Source organism: Larus michahellis, chromosome 8 (genome assembly GCF_964199755.1).
Source record: "Larus michahellis chromosome 8, bLarMic1.1, whole genome shotgun sequence".
Classification (NCBI taxonomy): domain Eukaryota; kingdom Metazoa; phylum Chordata; class Aves; order Charadriiformes; family Laridae; genus Larus; species Larus michahellis.
Window position 1 is genome coordinate 16,463,537 of NC_133903.1, and position 26,590 is coordinate 16,490,126.

At 53.9% G+C, this 26,590-nt stretch overlaps 1 protein-coding gene across 1 annotated transcript in view; it reads left to right on the plus strand.

The window, feature by feature from the left end:
• The first annotated feature begins 13,581 nt into the window (after nucleotides 1–13,581).
• The window catches only part of AXIN1 (axin 1), a 75,002-nt gene continuing 61,993 nt past the window's right edge, over nucleotides 13,582–26,590 (plus strand). Inside the window, exons 1-2 of the mRNA XM_074597600.1 lie at nucleotides 13,582–13,825; nucleotides 15,890–16,861. Of these exons, the coding sequence (XP_074453701.1) occupies nucleotides 15,984–16,861 (878 nt within the window). The 5' untranslated portion in view covers nucleotides 13,582–13,825; nucleotides 15,890–15,983. The remainder of the gene's footprint in view (nucleotides 13,826–15,889; nucleotides 16,862–26,590) is intronic.

Genomic DNA, 26,590 nt, shown 5'->3' on the forward strand with positions numbered 1-26,590 from the left:
AAAGGCTGCGATGAAAGACTTGTGAATGGAGCCCCCCCTGTACGAGATCAAAGCCTTAGGGCCGGGACGCCGGGGTGTGCCGGAGGAGGGGGCGAGCAGCGGCGGCGCCGCAGGATGGTGGGGGGGAGCCTTCCTCCCCTGCTGCCGCTGCCCTCCATGTTTCCCAGTGCCGCTGCTGCCGCTGCCCGACCCATCTTGCAATGGAGACTGGGGCCGGCGGCCGGAGCGCAACGCCTGAAATAACCACAACCAAACTCCATCGGCTCACAGTTCGGCAACTCTCCCAAAATTCGTGATTAATAAAGAAGCTTATTCCAGCCGGGACCTCTCCGGACCCCTCGAATTGCAGATGAGTGGGCGGCTTCCCCATCGCTCGAGCCCACTCCTTGGGTCTCTTCCCTCCCCACGCCGCGGCATTGGTGGGCCACCAGGAGAAGGGCCGAGGACAAAGGCAGGAGGACAGAAGTTGTGCCACTTTCCCATCCCGCTGCCTCCCTTCCAATACGGGCTGCTTGCTTCTGCTCGGCAACAAATTCGGCTCCGGGCAGCGTTCCCACCACCAGCACCACCGGCAGACGGGCGCCCCATCAGCGGCACGGAGAGCAAACTCACAGATGGTAAAATAAGAGAGTCGTGTAGGGTTCAAAGAGACCTTCTATGTCAATTGTTATATTATTAGGTAAACTCTAAGAAGAAAATCTTTTAATCCACTGTGGCTAATCCAGTCCACTTTTGTTGGCCAGGACATATTCAGCATCAACAAAAGGCTCTGGCCGACGGACACCGGCATACATAATGTATTTATAACTGCGGGAGCCGGCTCGGCAGCAGAAAGAGCCACTGCTTGGGCCAGCAGCGGGGGCCGGGGCGGAGGATTTGCCCGACTTTTATCAGTTTTATTTTCATTTCAAAGAACCCGGCTGATATTTGCACTGCGCTGCTTACCAGCGGGAGCACAAAGAGGGCAGGGATGTTCCCAGCATCAGCCGGCCCCAAAAACCCACCGGGACCCCACCGGAACCCTCGCCTCCCCCCGGCGCAGCGCCGGCGGCAGAGGGCTGCAAGGGCGGGTTTGGCCTGCGCCTGGTTTTGGGGAGACGGTTCGCATGGGGACAAGCTCCGGGAGCTGGCGGTGGGGTGCAGATGGGGTGGTTTCCCCCAGAAAGGCCATCCTGGGCCCCCCGGGATTTACCCTGGGATGGTGCCATTGCACTGGGATGGGGAAAGTCACCTTCCCACAAGGACGTGGGATTCAACGGATGCGAGGAAAGAGCTGCAAAGGGCCAGCACGGCGAGGTGGAGCAGAGCGTGGGTAGACCTTGTCCTTCAAACCCATGGAAGCAGACACCGGAGCTGAGGAACCTGAAAAGCAAATAAAAACCAACAGCGGCAAAGGGCAAGTGAGACGTGAGCAGGGACCATATGGCCACAGCCTGGCCGACGTGGGGTGTGCAGAGGTGGGAGCTGGTGGGACTGAGCTGAGGTGGGTTGAGGTAGCAGCCACAAGCTGTGGATGGTGGAGGTGAGCAGGGGACACTGGCCACCCAGCTCCTTCAGGCATCGGGTATGGCCTGTTCTGAGCAATGGGCTCCCCCGGGGCAGGGCTGGTCCACCCTGGGACAGACGGCCAGGCTGGGTCCATGGGCTGAGCTGGTGATTGAAAATGGCTGTGAAGCACCTGGCTGGACAAGCGCTGGTGGCCATGGGATGAGGATGGGACTGAGCCAGCAGAGACCTCTGCAGGGCAAGGAACCAGGGTCTCCTGTGGGGATGAACTTTCTCAGGAGCTTGTGATCCTCCCAGGATGCCATTGAGTCAAAAATGTCCTTATTCCCACTGTGGGTCGCTCAGTGACTGATCTTCAGTAAGACCATGGAAAGGAGACACAGCAATGGAGGGACCAAAAGGGCTTGTTTCAAAGAGCCCAGAGGGCTTGCTTGGGGTTTGGGCCTCATGACAAGGGACAGCAGAGGAGAGGAACCCTCTCCTGAGGGAGGGGGGTCACCTCACCCCCAGATGCTCCCCGAGGTGGGCACAGGGCATTCAGCCATTGCGTGCTGATGGGAGTAAGTGACCCAGGGAGGAAACGACCTCCAAGGGATTTGGCTGGTACTGCAAGACCCAGGTCAAGCTTTTCCGCTTTCACCGCACTTGCAGGTACCTGGAGTCCTCCAGAACTGCAGCCTTCCTCAAATGTGGTTAAATTGGCCAGCGTTCCAAAGTTTCTGCAGGGAACGGATGCACAAACAGAGCGATTAAGTGCAAAGCTGTGAGTCACTGACCCTGGACGGTCCATCCTGAGACCCACCAAGGGAGCTGAGGGATGGGTGTCAGGGATGTGGATGCCACCCATGAAAGCAGATGCTCTTACAAAGGCTGGAGCATAATGGGGCTCACGGAGCCTCGCTGCCCAACCCAGCCCTTTGCTCTAACCATTGCCAAGGCATCCCCAAAACCCCTGGCTGCTCTGCATGGTCCATCCAGTGCAGGAGGTGCCAGGCCGGACCAACCCACAAGGAGCACAAACCACCTGGGAGACACAGGATGAGAATTCCGGATAAATCATCCATTTTCATCAGGCAGAAGTGTAATGGCAGAGGCTGCAGAGGTGCCGGGCTCTGGACAACTGGTGAACGTGAGACTGAGCTAAATAGGCTGAGTTAAAGATGTTCAGCACTGGAGATCTGAAAATACCTCACCACTGGGAAAAGGAGCCATGGACCTCCTCTGCAGGCACCTCCGCCCCACGTCCCGCTGCAGAAGAAGGATCAGGTGGGCTGGGGTGACTTGCAGCATGGGCTGAGGCGCTGTGGGATGGCTGCCCACAAGATGGTCATCTCCAGACACAGCCCACGGGCGCTCACCTCACCTCATGGCCCTGGGAGGGTCAAAGAAGTGTGGGAAGACTAATCCAAGTCCATGTCAACCTCACCTGTGAGACATGTTCTGCACAACACATGCTTGGCACGCTGTGGAAGCTGCTGCCGCAGGAAGGTGCTAAATCCAAGGTCTGGCAAGATTTGCCATTGTACATCCACCACCACACGATTTCTTGCGCTTTGGCGAATTGTAACTACAAAGCATGAGGATGAAACACAATGTGAGGCCTGATTTGCTGGTGTTTGCCAGGCAGGCGTTCTCCACGCCAGCCAACACTTGTCCGTTGAAGGACTTCTGGCAGAGATGCATTAATAAGAGAAGACCCAGCAGGACGGTCAGAGCGGGGAAATATATCCTCTGAGAGAAGACCAGGAGAGCCAGGTGCACCGAGGTCAGAAAAGCCGAGGCTGCGGGGATCGGCTGCTGTCTGCTCCCACCACGGGGGAGAAGAGCTGCGTAGGCTGAAGGAAATGGCTGGCACCAGCATGGGTGGTGTGAAATGGCTGCAGATGGGCAGGCTGGACACCAGAAGGTGGCTCCAGCCCTCCAGAGAAGGGGATGGCAGCAGCCTCTGTGTCCTGATGGGGACAGGGGCCGAAGCAGCCCTGCTTTATGGAAGATGGTCCGAGGCTTGGTGCCTGCAGATGGGACACAGCAAAGCTTGAGACACCTGCCCAGGCTGGTGCTTATGTCTCAGTTGAGCAGTTCTTGCTCCCTCCTACCCAAGAAGGAGAGGACAGTGGGATGCTCATGATCACAGCCCATGTCTCCCCTGGCTCCCAGCCATCCTGTCCCACAGAGGACTTGGCTCTGCCACCATTCACCTGACCCAATGCAGGAAGGGGAGGGGATTTTAGGAGAGGTGGCCTCGTGTTTCAGACCCAGGGAAGAGAGCTACAAAGTGCTAAGCACGAGCAGAAAGGGGCCACTGACGGTATTGGAAGTGGTGGCAGAAGGGGACAGGGAATCTCATGGCCAACATCCAGCACCAGGGAAGCTTTGTCCTGGCTGTGGAGCATATCTTGGACCCCTCCAAAGACAGAGACCCCCCCGACTTGTCCGAGTTTCCTCCCAAAGTGAATGATTTTGTGATAATTTTCTCTGGTTCTGTGTCAGGATGACTCTGATACTCTCCACATCTCGATGCTGGAAAGCCTTGAGATGAGTCAACACCAAGATGACCTCCTGGGCTCGGCTTACGCTGGGGGACCTAAAGCAGCAGAACAATTTGGAGACTCTTCCATAAGAGCATGGCTCAGCACAGCATCGGTTCGCTAACGAGGAGCAGCGGAGCCTGCCCGTCCATGCAGCCTCCTCCCACCACCACAGCCCCACCAACCCTGGCACGCTTGGGTGTCCCCAGCCAGCCTGCAGATCTCCAGCCACAGCAGAAATGGTGGAGCAGAAGGGCCTCCTCCTCATCACATCTCCGTGTATTTTTGATGTTCTCTGCAGAAAGAAGCAGGTAAACCCCAGGGTCACTGCTGGGCTGGGTCCAGCATCTTGGTTGAGCTGGTCAGGACCTCAGCTGGCATCCATCAGTGCAGAGCCTTTCCTGGTGCAGTTCCTAGGACCTCACTCCCACCATGGAAGAGGAACTCTCCAGAGAAACCTCCTTTCCCAGAGCTGATTCAGCCCTCAGGCAGGTCACCAGGGATGAAGGGGCTCCAGGACCTGCCTGTGCCGAGCCCTGGCTCTCCCAGTTGAGTGCTGGTGACACAGCAGTGTGGGGTCCTGTCCACCAGCTCAGCTGGGAGGGTTGGCCATCGCTGGGGAGATGGATACCAGAATGGTTGCTCTGAGGAAGGGCCACCTCACAGAGGAGATGGCAAAGGAAGGGGAACCCCACCTGGGGCTGGAGGTTTTGGAGGTGCTGCTGGGAAGTGGGAGACTGGGAAAGGGGTGGTGGAGGCTGGAGTCCCAGCAGGTGTAGGGAGAGATCCTGGAGGGTCTGTGGCTGTGTTACCAGAGAGCTGAAAGAGCAGGGGGCTCCCAGAAGTGCCCTGCCAGGACTAGGGGTCCCCTAGCTAGGGCTGGCTTGTCCCCCTGGCCCGGAGCAGACCTGGTCCCTTGGTGCAGCGTGTTGTGCCACAGAAGAGCCCAGCAAGGGCTCTGACTGGCAGGCTGTGACCTCCCATGAGCGTGGCCATCCTGCTTGCCGGCGGGCAGCCACCAGGAGCCCATTACCACCAATTAACTGCAAACGGCTTCCCAGCCTGGCTGCTGGCCTGCCTGAGCACTCAGAGCCAAGGCTTCTCTGGGGCATGGCATCTCTCAGAGGAGCATCTGGGGTATCTAATGCCCTGTCTGAGAAATACGATGCAGCGAGGAAAGCCACTCTGCAGGAGAAATAAGGGGTGAAAATGCCATGGGTCTTCCCTCAGCTGCTCACAACGTGATCACAAGGACCCTTTGTCCTAGCCCGGATCTGGCTGGGTTTTGGACCTGAGCAAACTTATCAACACTTATACATGCTTAAAGGGTGGGTGTCAGGAGGATGGGGCCAGGCTCTTTTCAGTGGTGCCCAGGGACAGGACAAGAGGTAACAGGCACAAACTTGAGCATAGGAAGTTCCACCTAAACATGAGGAGGAACTTCTTTACTTTGAGGGTGGCAGAGCCCTGGCACAGGCTGCCCAGAGAGGTGGTGGAGTCTCTGTCTCTGGAGACATTCCAAACCCGCCTGGACGCGTTCCTGTGCCACCTGCTCTGGGTGACCCTGCTCTGGCAGGGGGGTTGAACTAGGTGATCTCCAGAGGTCCCTTCCAACCCTATGATTCTATGATTCTAAACCAGCCACAACCTCAGCCGCCATTATCACTTCATGGGCTGGGGGCTCTCCTGGAGAAGGAATGGCAAGTTGAGACCTCAACTGTACCTGTCAGATACGTGTGCAGGTAAAATTATTTCCAGAGCTTGTCCCAGGTACATGAGTGTTTCTGAGATGTCCTCACAAGCCTCACGGTACCTAGCAAAGCTGACCATAAACCCATGGGCCACTAGGTGGACTCGCAGTAAATTAAAATTGTGTGATAGAGAGCTTGTTGACCATTTTCCACATCTCTGGGAAGAACCTCGTCCAAAGCAGATGCACTGTCAGCAAGCCTCGTCCCAGGCACGAACTGAAAACCCAGTAGCATGCGTCCAACTGGCCACCACCTGGTCACCAGATGTTGGCCAAAACATGGTCAACAGACCTTACTTATCACAGAACTTTTTGCCAGCTCCCTGGGAGAGCTGACCCTGCAGGATGGGTGAGCCAGGAGTGTGGGGACAAGCACTTGCTCTCCAAGCTGGACTGCTGATAGGGATCGTATCAAAACACTCCAGCTGGAAGTCTGCAAGGCTGCAGGACAGACATCAAGGCATCACTGAGCTCGCTTTCACCAGCCAGGCTAGTGACCATATCTAAGCCAGAAGATCTTGCCCAGTGTTGCAAAACAGATCCGCAAGAGCAGAGCAACTGACACTTCCAGCAGTGCCCTTGGCATCAGCCTTCCCTTACCACCCGGTAGTCCAGCTGGTCGGGACCACAGGTGGCTGGGATAAAGGATATCTGCCTATCCTGCCAGGATCAAATGGGTTGAATTAGCACAGGGGCAACCCTGGGACAACCCTGCCAGCAAGGACCAGCTGTCTCAATGTTGACAATGTCAGCCACCAGCCAGACCTTGCATTCCTCCCCCTGGATGGTGCCCACCCCGTGCCCACCTTGTCCTGTCCCACCACGAGGATGCCGGAGCAGCAGCCGCAGAGGGCGAGAGGACGCTGCCCGGGGACAGGTGGGTGAGCCCTGGCTCTGCAGTGGGGCTTGGGGACCAGGCACAGGGATGTCCCCCCAAAACCACCGCTCCCTCCCACCCCGGCTCTGTAATGTGGGACCGTTTCTGTAGCAATAACCACTCCAGAGCCGCTGTGCTCAGGGACGGGACAGTCCCAGCATGGCTCAGGGCAGAGCAGACCCCGGTCCAGGCACCTCCATCTCATGGAGGACCAAGATATGATGGGTGTCCTTCGGGACCATGGGAGCAGGAGCCCATCCTGTGAGTGGGGATTGGAGCGTGTCCCTGCCTGGCCTGGCTGCCCTTCAGGCGTCTCCTGGGCAGGGGGGTCTCAGCAGGGCGAGCTGACATCTCTTCTCTCTGCAGAGTGGTGCTGCTGGGACGTGTGTGGACGGCATCCCACCCCCGGCCCCCCGAGAGGAGCGGCGAGCCTGGTGGTCTGGAGCATGGAGAGGCAGGCATGCGGGGTGCAGGACCGGAGTGGACCCTAAAGGTGGGTGCAGGAAAGCGCGTGGGGCGGGACATTGCCAGGGGCTGCCCGCCTTCACCCACCAGTGATGAGAAGCATCGGGCATTGGCGATGCTGGCCGAGCGTGTGGGCGATGGCTTTTGGCAGAGCCAGTTCATCAAAATCAGGGGAATTATGGGGTGTTGAATCTGACAGGGGTCTGGCAGGCTTCTCTTTGCTCTGATGGAAATGGACAGCTCTTTCCTAAAAGCGGCACAAGGGCTGGGGGGACACCAAGGTCCTGGTGTCGGCTCCTGCACTCCTCTCCTGTGCCGTGGCCCAGAGTGGCAGCGCCGGTTCCTTGCCCAGGCAGGGCTGGGGCACGTGCTGCATCCTCGTTATCCGGCAGGGATGGGCTCCATGGTCACCCACCACTCTGAGCCAGGTCCCAGAAGAAGCTAGGTCCCTGCCCGGGTGATTTCAAGGTTTAAGGACTTGAATTTCAACCTGAAATCTCTCTTGTCCCATAGCTTTTGCCGCAGGTTTTGTGCAACCCCTAGAGCATCATTAGAGAGGTAATCAATTACAGATGATTTTCTAGAGGGACGCTGCAGCTACCCCAAGGTATCGTCACTGTGCGAGAGAAATAGCTGGTCGATTACTGGGTGATCAGCTCATCCCAAGCAGCCTCCGAAGGCATGGCAGGAGCTTGTTCGTAATCTTTTTTGGGGGAAAAGCCAGGTTTAGAGGCTTCGTAATCCGGCAGGGGAAAGTGAAGCAGAGCTGGGGGACAGAGGCCGATGCCAGGGCAGGCACAAGAGGAAACACCAGGTGAGGATGCTGCCGGGGCTGAAGGCAGAAGGAGACCCCGGGGAGGACAGGCCAGGGTGCTGGGACACTGCAGGGGCTCTGGGTAACGCGCGGGGGCTTCCCTCTGCCCTACGGGCATCTGCACCACCACAGGCAAACGCCAGCAGCTGCCGAAACTGCTGCCTGAGCTGGCACAGGGCCTCCTGAGCTGGCCCAGGGCCTCCTGCCCTTGCGTTCCTGGAAGGAGGCCACCCTGGCTGGAGCGCTGGAGTTTTCCTTATTTTTGATGTGGGCAGTAAAACCTTTGGCCCGTCCACCTGCTCCAGCCCTGCACCTGGGAGGGGGGAGCCCTAGGGGTCCCTGGTGTACGCTAGGGATTTGCAAGTGAGCACTCACGTGAGAATGGGTGTGGACTGGGAAACTGGGATGATTTTGCTGGAGGGGAAGGACCCGAGCGCCCAGAACAGCTGAGCCCTGCAGCCTTTGCACCTGCCTGGAATGGCAGAAAAGAGCAGCATCTGAGCAAAAAAGGCATAAGTTTGGTGTCCAAACAGTGCTTCATCCTTTCTGCCCAGGACTGAAGCAAATCCAAGCCAAGCTTGTGTGCATTTGCCTCTTTTGAGGTGGGGAATCCAAAGGAGGTACGGCTCAGGCTGCCCGCGGGACCTGCACCTCGGGAAAGCTGCTCCTGCTGCTCCATGGATCCTTTGGGGCGCTGACATTGGTGGGGAGATATCTTCAGACCAGTGCCTCCTGCAAGAAGGGATGCTGGGAGGGTTGCAACCAGCATCGTCTGCTTCAGCTCTCCTCCCCAGCCTCCGGCACAGGGAGGTTTTCCGTCCCTCCCAGCCTGTCAGGGCAGGAGCTGCCTTCCAGCTCCCAGCTCATCCATACCCCTGCCCGCTTCCCTGCCTTGTTCTCCTGCCAGCCGTGTCCTGGGGCTCTGCTTGCTTGTCACCTCTGGTGTCACTGGGCTGCCGGTGCCTTGTCCCAGCTGGGCTCTTCGGGGTGCCCTTGGTTCCCGGTGCCACGACACTAATTCCTTTACCTTGATTGCTAATACATTTTCATCCTTCTGCCCTGCAAGCATCACCTTGCCAGCGGTCCAAGAGAGAGCTATCAGCCTCCTCTTCCACCCCGGGATATTTTTTCCTTGGCAGCCCCTTCTACTATTGCTGCTCACGTAGCCAAACCCCGACTCCTGCCCCAGAAATGAAAGGGTGAGCTGCCCTTTGCCTCCGCCAGCCATCGGTGTAGGACCTCGCACTTCAGGGTATTTCTATTTGTCCTCCAGTTTCAGAAAGGTTGTTGGTTGGTTTTGGTTTTTTTTTATAAAGCCGAAATTCGGAACCAGTTATGACCTTGCAAGGTCCTTTCAAATCGCAGCCAAAGGTTGAACAGCACCATCTAGTGCGCTTCATCCCGAAACTGCCCGCGCCGGAGGGATGCCGGCTCTCACCCGTGCACATCTTGGCCCTGAGAAGGGCATGCTGGATGCCGACAGCCCACCAGCCACCAGTGCCGGCACCGGCCCACCTTGCTTTGGTGAGTCGCTACAAAGAGGAGAATTAATTTGGGATGAATATTGTCAGTGCTGAAGCCAAGCCGAGCACTCTCGGCCTCCGCAGGAGTGACGCTAGAAGGGTTGTGGCTCTCAAGCCAGCCTGGCAGGGAAGTGATGGTGCCACCAGAAAATGTCCCTTTGCCACTCTGAGGGATGGGAGTGAAGGGCTTGCGGGGAGGCTCTCAAATCACAGCGCACAAGCGTTGTGTGCACAGCATCGGGCTGCTTAGACACGGCCCCAGACCCTTCAGAGCACAGGCTGAGAGCAGTTCCTACATCACTAGCATTTGCTGGCTTTTCCAGGCAGGAATGAATGTGTGCACTGGGAATCGGGAAGCGTACGGCATCCCAGGCTTGCACGGGGAACAGCCTCGGTGAAGACCCAGCGCCAGGTCTGCGCCAAAACACCGCTGGTGTCTCGGCTGTGGCAGTTTTGGGGAGGAATAAGGCTGGGCCATGCTCTCACCTGACGAAGAAGGGAGAAATGGCCCGGTTGGGTCCATTGGCCTCTACCCTTTGTTGAAAGAGCTCACAGGCTGATTCCTCCCGGCATAGCCAGGGAGGCTCGGTTTGGGTTTTTACTTGTTTGACATCCCCAGGTAAATCTGGACGTAGCCGATGTTGGCTCCTTGGTGTGGGCAAACCAAGATGTGAAAAGCAGAGGGAGCCCATGGCTTTCCCGGCCCCTTCGTGCCTCCCCGGAGCCACGGGTGGGATGGAACGGGATGGGACAGGATGGGATGCGTGTTGGCTCCTCACCCCGGGCTGTGTCCCCTGAGCCAGGGGAAGGCAGCTGGGAGCTGGTGGGTGCAAGAGAAGCCCTCGGCATTTCTCTCGCTACCCCAGGTCCAGCCTGGCCCCGAGGAGCCGTAAGTAGCCCCAAGGGCATGTGAGGCCCGGGAACTTCAGCCACCTGCATCCTGGTGCACCCAAACTCGTCACCCCCTCGGTCCCCCCCTTTGCCGCAGAGAAATCTGGCTCCGGTTTCTCATGCGAACTCATATCGGGCCATGAAATCTTGCTGGGCCTTTCTCTGGGAGATGAAAAGCTCTCTAATACCTGGTCGTCTCTCACCCATGAAGTTGCTCAAGCACCAAAATAGAGGCATCTGTAGGGCTCCTTTGAGCCAGCGCAGGAGGCTGCGGTTCTTGGGCATCCCCCCTGCAAAGCAGGGCTCGGTTTTAACTCCTCCTCTCCAATTTCTCAGCACCCTTTCTGAAATGTGGGTGCTGGAAGCCCTTTTGCTGCGGCACCCAGCCCCATCCCAGCCAGGACATTCCCCGTGGGGACCCTGTTGCTCCCACCCCATCCCTTCTGCCTCCTGAGCCCCCCCGATCCCATCCATGCCAGAGGTTTCCAGCAGAAGGGCCCTGTGGGATCCTTTTGCAGCTGCTCACATTCAACCAGGTTTTATTTGCCCGGGACTCAGCTTATGAAGTTTTCTACAAGCTGTCTTGACCTCGTCCGTGTCTCCTGCCCCTCTCATTTCCCCGGCCCAGGCGTTTTTCTCAGCAGGGCTTTTTAATCTATTTCTAGACCATTGATGGAAACGCTGAATAGCATCGGGCTTCCCATCCAGCCCCTGGACACCCACCGAGAGCGCTCCCATTCTGCTGGGATTCCCCATTGATGGCTGTCGGCTCGCCAGCTCCCAGTCCCTTTAAGGTGTCTCTCTTGATGTTGTATTGTGCTAATTTTTAATCAGAATACTATATGGATTAAGTCACACGCCTGAACAGAGTCCAGGTCTATTATTTCTATGCCATAACCTTTATCAGCCAAACTTGTAATCTCTTCAAAGGATGACATCAGAGTTTGACAAGAGCTATTTTCCAGAAACCAGGCTGATTGCATTAATTATATTACCATCCTTTAATTCTTTACCAGCTGAATCCCACATCAGCTTTTCCAGTATTATGCCCGAGATCAGTGTTGCACTGCTACATGTAAATCAGTTCCGAGCATCGTCCACAGAAAGCTGGAAAAAAATGGTGTACGTTTCCGAACGTGTTCCCCAAACGTATGGAAACAGGCACACGCAGTAGAGAAATCGCATCAAGACCCAGAAAGCATCCCTATCAGAAATCTTCCTGAGTAATTTCTGATTTTTAGAGGACTGGCTTGCGGCTTGTTTGCACCTTCAGCTTTTGGGATGGCACCTCGGGGTCTGCCTGGCTCGTCTGCCTGGCTCAGCCCCAGGGCTCCGAGTGTATCGCCACTTTCCAGGGAAGAAGCAGGCTTTCACGTCCCTGTCGCACTTCTCTTGTTTTACCTCTGCATCTGGTAATCCCCTTCTTCTCCCTGCAATGTCCCCCGTCACTCTGGGGCAGCATCGCAGTCCCAGTGCCGGGGTACCCTGCCTGGCCGGAAGCTCCCCATAACCAACCATTTTGGGGTAAGACGTGTTCCCCACTGCCACTCTCGGGAGTCTCCATCTCATTTGACCCATTTCAGTCCATACAGTGCCACCTCTTGGCGAGTCCCCTCATGTCTCCTCACCGCAGAGTTGCCAAGCTCAGAGAAGCAGGATGCTCGGCTGAGGTTTTTAGACCAGCTCCAGTCACTTTTCGGAGGCAAGAGCTGCTGGTGAGGCAGCCACCACGCTGCTCCATCCCCGGGACCACCGGTGTGTGGACCCTCCTGGGCAGAGCTCCACTAAAGACATGCTGTTTGATCCCAGACGGAGCCGTGGAGGCCTGCAGTGCCTTTGAGGGTGGCTGCCTTTTCCCTGCCGAGCCGAGCCGAGCCAGGCCTTGGAGGTCTCCAAAATCATGACCTTCTCCCGGCCGTCCCCTGCCCAGGATGCTCGGAGGAATCACAGAATGGCAAGGGTAGGAAGGGACCTCTGGAGATCATTTGGTCCAACCCCCTGCCAAAGCAGGGTCATCCAGAGCAGGCTGGACAGGAACACATCCAGGCGGGTTTGGATTATCCCCAGAGAATGAGATTCCACATCTCTCTGGGCAGCCCGTGCCAGGGCTCTGGAACTCTCAGAGTAAAGAAATTTTTACTCAGGTTGAGATGGAATTTCCCGTGGGGCTGCCCTTGCCCAGGGCGAGATGGACCCCTGGAGCTGATCAGCCCTTGAGCCAGGCGCCAGCCCAGCACTGTGCCCGGACCCTTGGCCATGTGCAAGGGGCTTCCAGGAACTCGAGGCACCTGGGGGGTGGTAGCCACCATGCCTGGACCCTCAGCTCAGGGTTACCCAAGACTCAAGGCCTCCAGGGTCCAGTAGCCACCATGCCCGGACCCTCGGCCCAGGGCTCCCAGGGACTCGAGGCCTCTGGGGGCCAGTAGCCACCATACCTGGACCCTTGGCCATCTGCCAGGGCTCCCTGGGACTTGAGGCCTCCCAGGGCCAGTAGCCATCATGCCCTGACCCTCAGCCTGGGTCTCCCCAGGGACCTGAGGCCCGCAGGGCTGGTAGCTGCTGTACCTGACCCTCGGCCTGGGGCTCGCCAGGACACGAGGCCTCCGGGGGCTGGTAGCCACTGTGCCCAGACACTCGGCTCAGGGCTACCCAAGACTTGAGGCCTCCAGGGGCTGGTAGCTACCCTACCTGGACCCTTGGCTCAGGGCTACCCAGGACTCAAGGCCTCTGGGGGCCTGTAGCCACTGTGCCCTGACCCTCGGCCATATGCCCAGGGCTACCAAGGACTCAAGGCTTCCAGGGGCCAGTAGCCACCGTACAGAGACCCTCGGCCATATGCCCAGGGCTACCAAGGACTCAAGGCTTCCAGGGGCCAGTAGCCACCGTACAGAGACCCTCGGCCCGGGGCTCCTGGGGACTCGAGGCCTCCAGGGACTGGTAGCCGCCATACCCAGACCCTCGGCTCAGGCCTCACCAGGACTCGAGGCTTCTGGGGGCCGGTAGCCACCGTGCGCGGACCCTCGGCCCGGGGCTCCCGGGGCCTCGAGGCCTCCCGGGGCCGGCAGCCGCTGTGCGGCCTAGCAGCGACGCGGGATGCCGGCGCTGCGGGGTCCCGCGGGCCCCGTGTGCCTCCGGCACCGCCTCCCCCGGGCCGGGCCGGGCCGGGCCGGGCCGGTGCCGCTCCGCCCCCGCGGCCGGCGCGGGCAGCCGGTGCCGCAGTACCGTCCGGGGGCGCGGGGGGCGCGGCTGAGCCACTCTCTCCGGCGCTGGGGAGGCAGCGGCGCAGGCGGAGCGGAGCGGTGCGGGGCTGGCTGGCTGCTCGCTGCCTGTCGCCGCCACAAGCCAGCCAGCGGCCGCGGCCATGGGCGTCCCGGGCCGCCCGCTTTGTGCCGCCGCCGCCGCCCCGGGCCGCCGCCGCTGCTGAGCCGCATGGGCCGGGCCCCGCGCCGCTGCCGCCGCTGCTCCGTGCGGGTGAGTGGGGAGTGAGCGGGGAGGCGGCCCCGAGCCCAGGCCCTGCGCCGAGGCCGCGCCGGAGGCCGCCGCCGGGCGGGCGGGCGGGAGGCGCGGGGCCGCGCCGGGCGCCGCTGAGCCGGCGCTAGGCCGCCCTGGGCGCGGGGGGGGCGGACGGCCGCCGGCGGGCCGGGCCGGGCCGCGCCGCGGAGGGCGAGCGGGGGCGGCGAGGAGGGGGGGAACCCGCCGGGGTCGCCTCCCCCGAAGTTGCCCGCGGGCGGCGGGGGGCCCCTGTCAGCGCTGGGGCTGCCCCCGGGGGCCGAGAGGCGGCGGGTCCACCCCCCCCCCCCCCGCCTCCGTCTCCGCGGGGAGAGGCGGCCCGGCGCCTCGCTCGTCCCCGTGGGGACCCCGCGGGGCCACCCCCGGCCGGGGCGAGGAGCCAGGCCTCAACAATGGCCGTGGGGCCGGGGCCCCGGGGGTCACCAGCACCCAGGCGACCTTTGCCGGGGAGGTGGGTGCCAACCCCGCGCTCGCATCCGGACCCGAGGTGAAAAAGACCCGAAAACCAGCCCCGTTCCCCGGTGCCCGGGGCAGCTGGAGCTGGGTGCGAGGGCGGCTCTGGCTCCTGCACGGCGCAGGGTGGGCAGACGGGGCCAGGCCCTGCTCCCCAGCCACCCCTGGGCTCGCTGGGCTTGTTCGGGGTGGCCAGGTGGGCTGTAAGGATGGGCACAGCAGTGGCCATGGGGCTGTAAGGATGGGCACGGCGATGGCCAGGTGGGCTGTAAAGACAGGCATGGCGATGGCAGTGGGGATGTAAGGATGGGCATGGCACAGGCAGCTGCTCTTAGTTCCACCGGAGAGAGGGAACGGGGGGAAGATGGCAGAGCATCCCCGAGGCATGTTCCTTGGAGCGGGGCGAGCTTTGGGAGGGCAGCTGAGCAAAGCTGTGTCTTCCCTGGTGCGTTTTCACATGCTGTTGGGTCAAGCCGGGTGCGAGGAGTAATTTGTGGGGCTTTGCGGTACCGGGGGCTTTGAGGCGGGTGCTGTTCTGTAAGACAAGACTTTGGCGACCGAATTAAAAATTGGGAAGTTACCTCGTTGAGCAGTGGAAGTCGCGGCCTGGGGGTTGTCCGCACCCTCCTTCCCCACACCTCCCTCCCATCCTCCATATTGACTCATTGCTCTTCTTTAAAAACATTGCATTTGATCAGATTGCCCTCTTGAGATGGTTTTCTCAGCTTCCTTTGATGACCTGAAATTGTCCCGTCGCATGCAGTGTTGTTAGCATCAATGAACCTTTTCTCGATGGCGTGTCTATGAAATGGGGTGCCAGACCTAAGCTCCTGTGCTAACATGCCCATCTGAAGCAAGAATGCAGTCCAGATGCCCAAAATATTGGGGTCAGCGATGCATCTGGATTCCCCTAGAGCTAGATGAGGCGACGCAGCGTATTTGTAAAATGCAGAGATTTGCGAGGAATGTGGCGCTGGTATGTCACTTGAGCGTACGAAAGCCACCTGTGTTTGATTAAGGTGCAGTCTCGCTTTCGGGGCTAACTGGGTGTTCTTTCAAAATATTTCTTACAAGCCTTAAATTCCTGTTAGGGGACGAACATTTGCTCGATCAGTAGCCAGATAAAAACATGCTGCCTTAGTATGATCCAGTGTGTGTTCTGTCCAGGTAGGCTGTGCAGAGGGGCTAATGGCAGCGCAGAAGATGGCATGTGTCCCGTGTCACTGCGTGGTACCCGAGCGTAGATCTCTTGGATGTGGGCACTGCCAGATCCCAGGGTCCTGTAAAACCACCGCTGATGTGAAGTTGGCCGCTGTTGTAGCGTGGCATCAACTGTATCAGTGATGCCGAATGCTGGATGTAAAGTTTTGGGATATTTTGTAACTGTCATTTTTAGAGGGTGCCTGGTTTGAGCCTGGTTCTGTGCTCTCTGAAGTCGCTGAGAGCTTTGCCATTGATTCTGCTGAAAAAGAGGTGTTAATACAGTACTGGAGCAGAGCAAAACTAGTGCTTTGTAATCTTAGAGTGTTTATTTACAGTGTTACTCACTTATTTTTTTCTCGTCTGTTTCAGCCAAACAAGCTTGTTCACCTTGGAGCTACAAATATTGGTGATTTGAGATTTGAGCTCATCCCCTGCTGTTCCTGTGCAAGCAAGGACCAGAAAAATGAATATCCAGGGGAAGGGCTTCCCCTTGGACCTTGGAGGAAGCTTCACTGAAGATGCTCCGAGGCCTCCGGTTCCTGGCGAGGAGGGGGAACTCGTGTCCACGGATCCAAGGCCAGTTAGCCACGGTTTCTACTCCAGTAAAAGCGATGTGGTTAGAAATGAGACGTCCACGGCAACCCCGAGGCGCTCCGATTTGGATTTGGGGTACGAGCCCGAGGGGAGTGCTTCGCCAACTCCACCCTACCTGAAGTGGGCCGAGTCGCTGCACTCCTTGCTGGATGATCAAGACGGTATCAACCTCTTCAGGACTTTCCTGAAACAGGAGGACTGCGCGGATCTGCTGGACTTCTGGTTTGCCTGCAGCGGCTTCAGGAAGCTGGAGCCCTGCACGTCTAATGAGGAAAAAAGACTCAAGCTGGCAAAAGCCATTTACAAAAAATACATCCTCGACAACAACGGCATTGTGTCCCGGCAGATCAAACCGGCCACAAAAAGCTTCATCAAAGACTGCGTCATGAAACTGCAGATTGACCCCGACATGTTTGACCAGGCCCAAACGGAGATTCAGTGCATGATAGAAGACAATACCTACCCTTTGTTCCTTAAGTCGGATATTTATTTGGAATACACGAGGACAGGTGGGGAAAGTCCAAAAATTTATAGCGATCCGAGCTCAGGGTCTGGGACAGGTAAAGGGCTACCCGGTTATCTGCCGACTCTGAACGAGGACGAGGAGTGGAAATGCGACCAAGAGGCCGAGCCCGAGGCCAGCAGGGACTCGGCACCCTCCAGCAGGCTGACACAGAAGCTGCTCCTGGAGACGGCCACCCAGCGCGCCGCCTCGGCTCGCCGATACAGCGAGGGGAGGGAGTTCAGGTAGGGCAGCGTCCCTTCTGCGGGGTGTCTCCGGGGAATGGAGCCGGGAGCCGCTGCGGGGGTGATGAGAAGCCTTGGAGGACCTCGGGTGGTGGGGAGCATCTGCGTCTGTACAGGATGGGGTTGTGCGGGCGCTTTGGTGGAATCCAAAGCTTTATTTGATATTCGTCCCAGGTTATTTTAAGGGTGTCTTTGGCTGTTCCTGTCTGGTGGCCCCGAATCATCCCTGCAGCCCAGTCTTCACTGCTGCTGGAGGCAGGTAGGGCTTGGTGGGCATTGCACGTCCTCCTGCGCGCGCAGGGGGTCGAGCGAGCTGCGGTTCCAGGTTGGCTGGAGCCCGCACCGGCAGAACCTCGGTGTTCAGTTACAGGAAGGCAGGCGAGTACAGCTCCTGGTAAAACTTGTAAATACACCAGGAAATTGTTGTGATAAGCCACAAGTGGAGGCTGCAGGAAGCTTGCAGGAGATGTCCTCACCTCTGTCATGTTTATATCAGTGCGATGGGGTTCACAGTACTCCCTGATAATGGTACTGCTTTGCACACAAGATTCTCAGCACTGAATTTGAGCGGTGTCAAAGTCAGAATCACCAAATCCAGTTAAAACCATTCCCTGCTGCAGCTTTTCCCTTCATCAGAATAATTGCTGTTGGGTTTTTTTGTTATTTGTGTTTGTGTTTGCTTTTTTGTTTTTTTTTTAACTGGAGGAGTTGCACAGTTTTGCAGCCTGTTTTTTTTCTGGGTCCCCCACCCACTTCCAGCCAACATGGATTTTGAAACTTGCTGAGAGCTCAGTTAAAATTCCAGACAATTAACTTAGCAGGGAGCTCTCTGGGATCAATAAGCGTGTGTGTGTCTAACCTTTGCTGAATCAACAGAACCCGGCCAGAACACATTCCTACTTTTTTCTTTTTTTTCTTTTTTTTCTCTTTTTTAAATAAAATCTCCTTGTTTTAAGACCTGCTTAGGCTAAAATCTGACGCTTTGTGAAGATTACGAAATGAAGTAGCTGAACTGTCCTCTTCAAAGCCGCCTGCCTTATGAAAAGCATTTCTGTGTTTAATCTCCCTCGGCCGTCCCTTTAGGCTGGCAGCTGGAAACGCATCCCGCCCCACGCAAGGTCTCGGCGCCTTTCAGCTGGCGAAATGTTTTCGGTTTGATTCTTGTTTTCTTATAGATTTTGAGGAGGGGGATGTCGCATGTGAAACTCTCTGGGAAAGAAAAAAAAAAAAAAGGAAAAAAAAAAGGGGGAATTCTTGTGGACTCCCGCTGTTTTAATCAGGAGTCGGAAAAACAAAATCCCAGGGTCCTGGGACTTTCCTGTGGAGTTAATAAAAACCTTGAATGTTTCTTGAAGTGTGTTTTCACTGAGCGGTCGGGTACTCGCCATAAGCGAAGGATTAGAAAAGTCTACAATTGAAGTATTTTTTTTTATTATTTAAGCGATAATGGCTTTAAGATTGAAAATAACTTATTTGAGGTTCAGCTGTGGTTAGTTTCCTTACTAGAGCAGGTACCAAAATCCTGTGTGCAACACTGCGCTTCTCAGCTCCGGCTTCAGAAAAAAATGCACTTTACCCATTATCTCAATGTATCTCTGACAGATTTTAAAATGATTAAGAAACACACTATGAAATTGAAGTATTTTGGAGTGGAGTCTTGGGCATTTTTGTAGCAGATTGGAACAACGTGCAATAAATCTTTACCTGGGGGATGGAGGTCAGAAAAAATGCGTTACTATTAATTTGTCGTGTCCAACAGCCTGTCATTGTGGCTGCTGACGCTCCGTTGACCTGTGGGGTAGGGAGGCACGGAAACATTTACCATTCTCACCAGAGCAGGAGTCATTTCTCAGCCCGCAGTAACTGAAGATAAGCGATTTATTTGATTTTTTTAAAATGTTGGTATGTCAGCTCTAGTAGCATCCAGAGCATCGCCATGGAAGATGCTGCCAAACTGCGCAATCGCCACATTTTTTTTATTCTAAAAAATCTGCTGAGATACTAATTTATGAGGTGATTGTTCCTCTTTGTGCAAGACCTTGTGGTCAAATTAACTTACTTCCCGGATGTTGTCTGGCAATAGCTGCCTTGAATAAGCTGGTTTTTAAGCTGTGGCATCTTTATCCTGCAGACTTTTTTTTTTTGTTCGTTTACTTTCTCACCTGAGTTACTGGGCTGGAAGCTGGCGGAGCTGCTTGCAGCAAGAAGCGATCGCTGCATGCAGCATTTGAAAGGCCGGATCCCAATTTATTTTGAAAATTTCCACAAACCTTTTTTTATATTTTTTTTCCTTGCATATGTGTGGAAGAATTTCTCGTTTCTGTTCTTGAGGGAATGTTGAAATAAGCTGTTTTGCATTATATCTGAGGGCCTGTTTAATCTTCCCAAGACTGAACTTCTATTCCTTGGCCTCCATGGAAACCCTAAATAAAGAGGAATCTGAGCAAATGCAATAGGAGTATTTCTCTGTTAGCAAATGAGCATCTTGAATCGGCTCCAAATTTTTTGCAGCAGAAAGTTCATAAATCTTGACACGGTAGCTCTGCTCTTGGGAGAGCAAATGTAAAAACTCCTCAAGTGGCAGAAGACAACCCGATTAACGCTGGATATTTTGAAGGTGTGCAAATGTGCGTGTGTATGTGAGAATATCCCAAAGCCAGAAGCATCGCCGTTACCCACTGTGTTTTTGTATGTGTAGGAAAAGGCCAATAGTCATTATAGTTAGGCTCCTGCAAATTAATTGGACATTGGTTATGGATCAGTGAACTTCAAAGAGGGTAACCCCCGAAGATCTCGGGCATTAACTGGCAGCTTCCGAAAGTGACACTAACGTGGTTGTGAGGGTGGCTAAATCGTTCATTAACCTTCTTCTGACACGCCGGGATGGCGTTCCTCGGATCCGAAGAGCAGAAATTAAACCTGTGCCTGAGAACCGCCCTGCAGCCTGGTTTTCCAGCACTCCAGGAAAACGCACATGTCTTAAAAAGCTGGAAATTCGGTGTTTGGTGGGGGAAGTTCAAAGTTGTGTCTTTTATCGTGGTGGGTTTCTTCTGCTGTCGCTTTAGCTTTGCATGAGAAGGGGTTCCCCTCCCACTCCCAAAGCGTTGAGGAGTAGCGCTCACAGCCGTTGCCTTTGCTTTCTTCCCGTTGGTGGAAGGCAAGAAGAGCATATGGTGTCATGTATGAACAGCTCTGCTTTCATCTCTTCTGAAAGACCAGGAAGCTGGCAGATGTAGGTTGGTTCTGCTAGTTGTTTTGGGTTTTGACCCACGTCATGAAGCACACAACGTGTTGGAAAGGAGACCTGGAGGATGGTGATGAGAGGACACATGATGGTAGGTGAGGTCTCCAGTTGTTGGGCATCGGGGAATATTGTAGTAGAGCTGATTGGCACGGATGGAGAAATTTCCCAATGGGAGCTTTGAGATATATATGTGGTTTGTTGTTTTTTTAAAGGAAGCTGGCTACATGATCTAAGCTTTAATTTCCAGAGTGCCGAGATGACTAAGCTCATGGCGTTTCACAGGTGGTGGTGGTCCAAATGGAAAGGACAGGCCATGCCACCGGATGATTCTCCACGGGGGCTGGTAGAAATCACCAGGAGGGTCCTTATGCTTGTGCCCACATACTGGCAGCCTCCCTGGACAAGTGTGAGTGCAGCTCTCCCCAAAACATACAGCACACAGCTTCATAACAGGGTACGCAGAGACAGCAAGTGGAGAAACGACTGAAGGAGCTTTTATAGGGATGTGACACTCTCTGGTCTGAGACAATGCAAAGAGGAACTGTAGCATGGAGAGGAACGGTGTAGGGCTGGTTCAGGGATGATGCAGGATCTCTCTAGTGCTTAGGCAGCATCAGCGGTCCAGCGGTCAGAAGCTGGGCCAGTGTCACGAAGCAGCTGAAATTTAGCTGGCAAATCTAATTTTGAGGTTTGCTGCTTCGGTCATAATTAAATATTAAATTGCGCGCTTCTGACTCAAGACTGTGCGGTGAAGGAATTGGTGTTAATTGGTACCGAATGGGTGGAAAACTGGGGATGCAAAATCACAACCACTTATGCGGGAGCAGTCTGGGTTTAGAAAGTGTAAGGCATGTGTTACTGTCTTATGGATGCCGCTTTTAACTGGAGAAGCAGCATGTGCATGTTGGAGCTAAGCTACCAGAGCTTCATGAGAGGTGAGTTGCTGGAAAAAAACAGCTACTGAATATTTTACCCCTATGTAAAGGCAGAAGGAAAAGTTTTGGACACTTAGCTTGAATTAAAATTGCCGGGCCCGTAACAGCGCTTGTAATTGATACAAGCCCGTTTGGCATCTCTGGCTATTTCCAAATTTAAAGAAAATAAGTTACAGAGTAATGGTTTTGGTTCTGCATTGTTCTTGTGAGAAGTTAGTGAGTCTAACGGGGAGGTGGGGTCTGATGCTAATAGCGCTAAGTGGTAATTTAGTGACTCCAGCGCTGTAAGATACACAAGACAAAGACTGATGGTGTTTTTGCACAGAAGTTACGCCAGCTTTTTTAAATACATTGTTAGAGCTGATGAAACTTCTGCGTGGAAATGCTTACATTAACAGTGTAGAGTATTTATACTGGTGGTTGCCAAGTTTTAAAATGGATTTTATTTGAAGAAGAATACCTTTTGTGCCCATAGCTTTGCCTCTACACAAATCAAGATGAAGAAGTGGCGTGTTTGTTGTTTGGTTATGGATCAGTGCTTTGGCTTCTTTTTAAAGACAGGTAGTTAAAGCTTTTAGCAGTCTCTTTTGATAAATGAATAGTGTTCTCTCCTCTCCTCCAGCAAGCAGCTACCTTATTTTGAGGCAGCTACCTTATTGAGTTTACCCCCCCATGGCAGGGGGGTTGGAACTAAGGTCCCCTTTAAGGTCCCTTCTAACCCAAACCATTCTATGATTTATTTGGGTTACATAATCTTTCGTCTTAGAAGCAGAAAAAGGGAGTTATATCCCCTCTTTTTGGTGTTGGGGATGTGCAGAGTGGACGTGGTGGGGGAAAATGTCTTCATGAGGAGCTTGGTGCATCCCAGTAACGGGTCACCAGAAGAGAGGAGATCTCCATCCTTGGAGGGCTTCATGGCTGGGTTTGACAGAGCCACGGCCCATCTGGTTCTGTTTTGATGTGCACTTACAATGAGGGCGCAAATCATGAGATACTGTGTTTTGAGAAGTGGTCTGGAAGTTGCGCTGGTTTGGGTTCTGCCCGGTTTCAGAAAGAATTGGGTGCTAAAAAGCTGAACGGGGAGCTGAGCTGATCCCAAGATGCTGAGGAGTGCACCCAGGAGGTGGGCCACGGGGTGGGTACACCTTGGTTTTGATCTGCCGTTCAACTTCAACTTGGCTTTATGTTTTAAGAGTTTCTTTGTTGTCACTATAATGGACTAATCCCTTGAATAATTAGTTACCATTGGATGTTTTAAAAATGACTGCCTCTTGGATGTTTTCCTTTAATAGTCTGTTAGATCCTGGATTTATTAACCATTGAGACAGACTGTGAAATCCTGTTACGCTGGGCTTTCTTGGCAGAAAAGGGACTGAGAAGGGTGAGGGAGTGCTGGGGGAACACATGCTGGCCTCGTGTTAGGGTAGACCTGTTGACTTCCCCACCTTCCCAAGCCTTGCAAGAAGTCCTCCCTGGTCGCTGGCTGCCAGAGCACGCTGCGGTCATGGGTCATCCCTGGGTTTGGGCCTTCAGAAGGTGCTCCAAGAAGTTAGAGCACTGTGTGAGGCTAGTCGTGCAGTCACCATGCATTTAAAATAAATAATGGACCTGATTTCATTAGAATCGGTGGAAAAATCTAGTTTCAGAATGTATGTGTAGTGCAGAAAAGTGCCGTGTTTAAAAAAAACAACTTCAGAGCAGAGGTGCTCATATCCTAAATCGGTTCCTGGAAATATCATTGGATTATTAGGCTCATCCTTAAATCCATTAAGCAAATTACAGTTAATCAGACAAATGAAAGAAGAAAGATCTTTTGCAAGGCCCTGTCTTTTGAGCCACATGCAGAAGCTGTAGTAATATTTTAATTTTCCGTCTGTCAGTAAATGTATTCAATCACTTCACTTCCTTATGTGGAGGATTTGAAATTAGAAACTGAGGTTAATTATCTGCATTAAATGAAATATGTGAAGCCCACAAAAGCAAAAACCTTCACGATTTGGTATGGTCTGTTAAGCTAGGCAGGCTGTTAGAGAAGGAGAGGGGTTATTTTTTCCCGGTTTTGTTCCGATTGAAGGGTTTTAGTCACAGAAATTGAAATGATTAAAAAGTCAAATTGCTGGTGAATATAATTCTGAGCATCTTTCTGAAAAGATGTGACACTTTGTTGAGAGCAGGGGTTTGCTCTGCCTGGCGGCGTGGAGCAGCTGGTGTTGTGCCGTCCCGGCATTGAGGCCAGTTTTCCTTGGTGCCTTCTTACCAGCCTCTTCCATGGCAATGAGCTGTCAAAGCTCTGCTGCTGGCTTAGTGGAGGGGGTTTGGAAGTGGAGCAATACTGGAGGAGATAAAACGGGTCCGACACCATCCATCCTAATGCCAGTAATTAGCTAATTACTGCCTGCTTCATTTGGAAGTGCAGCTTCAGACTCTATGAAGAAGACAATCCTCTTGGAAATACACCATCCCCAGTGGTCATCTGATTTTGGGGCGATTCGTTTGTCAAGAGGCTCATGTTTTTCCTCCCACTACCATACGCACGTGGCTTGGGGTTGAGCTGCTCCGGGGACTGTCTCTGCTCATCGGAGGCAAAGATGCCCCTTCGCTGGTGCGGCCCTGAATCCCGTGCTCATCATCTGGGCGTGTCAGGAAAGGTCTCTTCTGGAGACACGCATCTTCTCGTTCCCCTCTGCCATGTGCCAGAGCAAGCTGCTTTGCCCGAAGTCACGCTCAGAAATGATATTGCAGCAGGTCACGCTTGTGTGTAAAAGCAAAGCCATCGTTACTCACAGCCCTGGTCTGGGTTCTTCACTGTTGTTACAGCAGTGATGAATTTAAGTAGAACCGTTGCAGTTTTAAGTCAGATTATCCAAATTCATAAAACCCATGTGGAAATTGGATTTTGCCTTTGAAGACTCCAGAGTATGCTTTGATGGCGAGACCTGGAATTTTTGGTCCTGTGGCCCCCAAGATACAACATGTTCTTAAAGTACCAGCTTTTAGAAGGTCTTCAGCTGATCTAAATAGCTAATAGATGAATAGCTTTCTCCTATCCTGATGAAAAACAGTGGAAGGAGGGAAAACTATAGCTAAAGGAAAAAACCTCTTTGAAATACCCCAGTCAGACCTACTGGTTAGCACCAGGACCTTGCATTAGTCCGTGGACCTACCTCCAGAGCCTAATGACCAGAAGCTACTGGGTTTTATTCTTCCTTCAGCCCTCTGACCCTCACATATTCCCTGTCTTGTTGTAGACTGGAGAGTCTCAGTCCTCTCCTCTCCCTTTTTTTCTGTAGGCTTAGGTTTTTGGTCATTTATCTATAGGATGTGTTCAGAGAAATGGTGGTGCTGGAAGGAAGAAAGCGGTAGGTGTGGGGAGGTGGGATTGCCTTTATTTTCAGGAGTTCACATTTAGAGTGGGTTAGCCTTGCTGGAAAACTGTGCCTTTGGTGTTCAACAGATTTACCCTTTTCAGGCATAAATTTTGGGCTTTTTCTTGGCTGGCCATCAGCTTTTCAGACTGGATGAGATTTATCTGGAAGAGGGGCTCCCTTGTTCTGCCATTGCTGCCAGCCTGGCCCAGGCGGCCACGTTGGGAGCTCTGGCCTGTGCGTGTATTCACGTGGGACCGATGGTTTGGTAGCTGAGGACCTCCCCAAGCTTTCACAAGCAAAGTTCAAATCCGAGCTGAGTCGCAGGGGAGCTGCTGGGAATTACAGGTGGGATCCAGGGAGAGAGGTGCGGGGACTCTGTATCCAGCTGGAGCTACTGGGTGCGATTAACTTTGTCCCGGCTCTGCCCCACGGCAGTAAGAGCTGTAAAACCATTTGGCACCAGACATGCAAATGAGAGCTGGGCTGAAGCGACTGTTACCCTCGAGGATCCCAAAAGGGGAATCAACAAATAGAAATTATTCTATTAGCAGGGGCAAAGTTCACAGGTTAACCATCATGTCAAATCAATGAAATACAGCCTTGATCTCCTGCACAAGGGCTTTATTGTGTATAAATAAGAGTGCCCGAGCAAAGACAGCAAGTTCTTGCACTGTAACATTTGCAGCGTGCTGAAGAAAGGGAAGCTCTGTACAGATTGCAGCACGAAACGCCTCCTTCGGACATCGGCTTCATTCCTGCTTCAAAAGATTGTAAAACATGACCTTGGAACCTTCTTGCTCTCCTTATGGCCCTACCCAGATTGTATTTCCACAGGGCATGTATTTTTTATTTTTTTAATAAAAAGTTGGGGTCTTTGGCTAAGAAGCCTTGTCTTTGTACTTTTAATTCAGTCCATGTGACTGTCATAACATTTATTTCTTAGGAAATGAAAAATGTTCCTTCTTGAGCAAAGCCACAGAAGAAAGCTGTTGGGTACGCTGGCAACCTCAGGTGTGTGCGGCATGTGTCTTCTGCTGGATGAAGCAGCACCCCTTTGCTGCTTGGTCCAAGGCTCTGCCAGGAAAAGAAAGGGCAGAAGCTGCCTTCTTTGTTGTGGAAGTATTTATATTTAATGTGTCTTTGAACATCTTGCATGTTCAGGGAAGCTTTGTTTTCCTCTCCGGGGGAAAAGCTACTTTGAAAAGGCTCGCTCGACTCTCTTTTTTCTTCAAGATGGGCCAATGCTGGCAAAAATAGATGAGCTTGAAACAAGATGGAAACGGGCAGCAAGGGATGCATGGATGTGTCACTGCAGCGTAGGATTTGTCACGTTGTGGTTTTCCCCTCCAGATATATGCAGTGAAGTTTGTGACCCGGGGGTGATTTTGAGTGCTGCTGGCTGGGGAAATGGGCCCAACTGGAGGCATTGGGAAGGGCGAGCATCCCGCTGTCCCCAAGCGGTGGGTTTGGGTCTTCCCCAGAAGAGGCTGGAGGAGCCTGCTAAAACCCATCCAGAAACCTTCCTCTGTCTGAAGAGAGGAAGCTTTCCAAATGGGCATGGGAAAAACTTCCCTGTGGTAATCCTGGAGATAACAGGTCACACAGCTTCACCCAGTGATTCTTGCACAATAACTTGTGGTCAGGCTGAAGTGTCTATTTTAGAAAGGCATCCAAGTGATGGGAGGTCACGCAGCATTTTTCTTATCTCCTCCCGTGCTTAGTTACTCTCACTCTTCTCAGCGTGTTCCTTATTGCTCCCTTCAGTTTTTTCCAGCTTCAGTTTGTAGCTGCTGGGTTTTGGTGTGTTTTTGCTCGCTTTAGTGGCTCCAAATACCTTTGCATGTTTGGGAAAAAAAAAAACAAAACCCTACTGAATGGGTGTGAATGTTCTCCTTAAGTGGCAGCCGCTTTGTTATGGAAGGCCCTTTGGTTTTATTAGACTTTTCAACCCTCCGGTCGACTGTTAAACAAGCTGTAGCTTGTCATGGTTGACAAACCTTCGCTCTGGTCTCAGACCTAACCTACCAGTTTAAAAGGCAGTATTCTTTTGTGTGCAAGGTTTCTGGGTGGGGACCATCGGGCTTCTAAGGGAAATTAACTTGCGGCCTTTCTTTCCCCCTCCCACCTCAAATAAATTAAGTTTTGTGTTAACTGTTCTGTCACTTCCAAAGGCCAAAAGGAA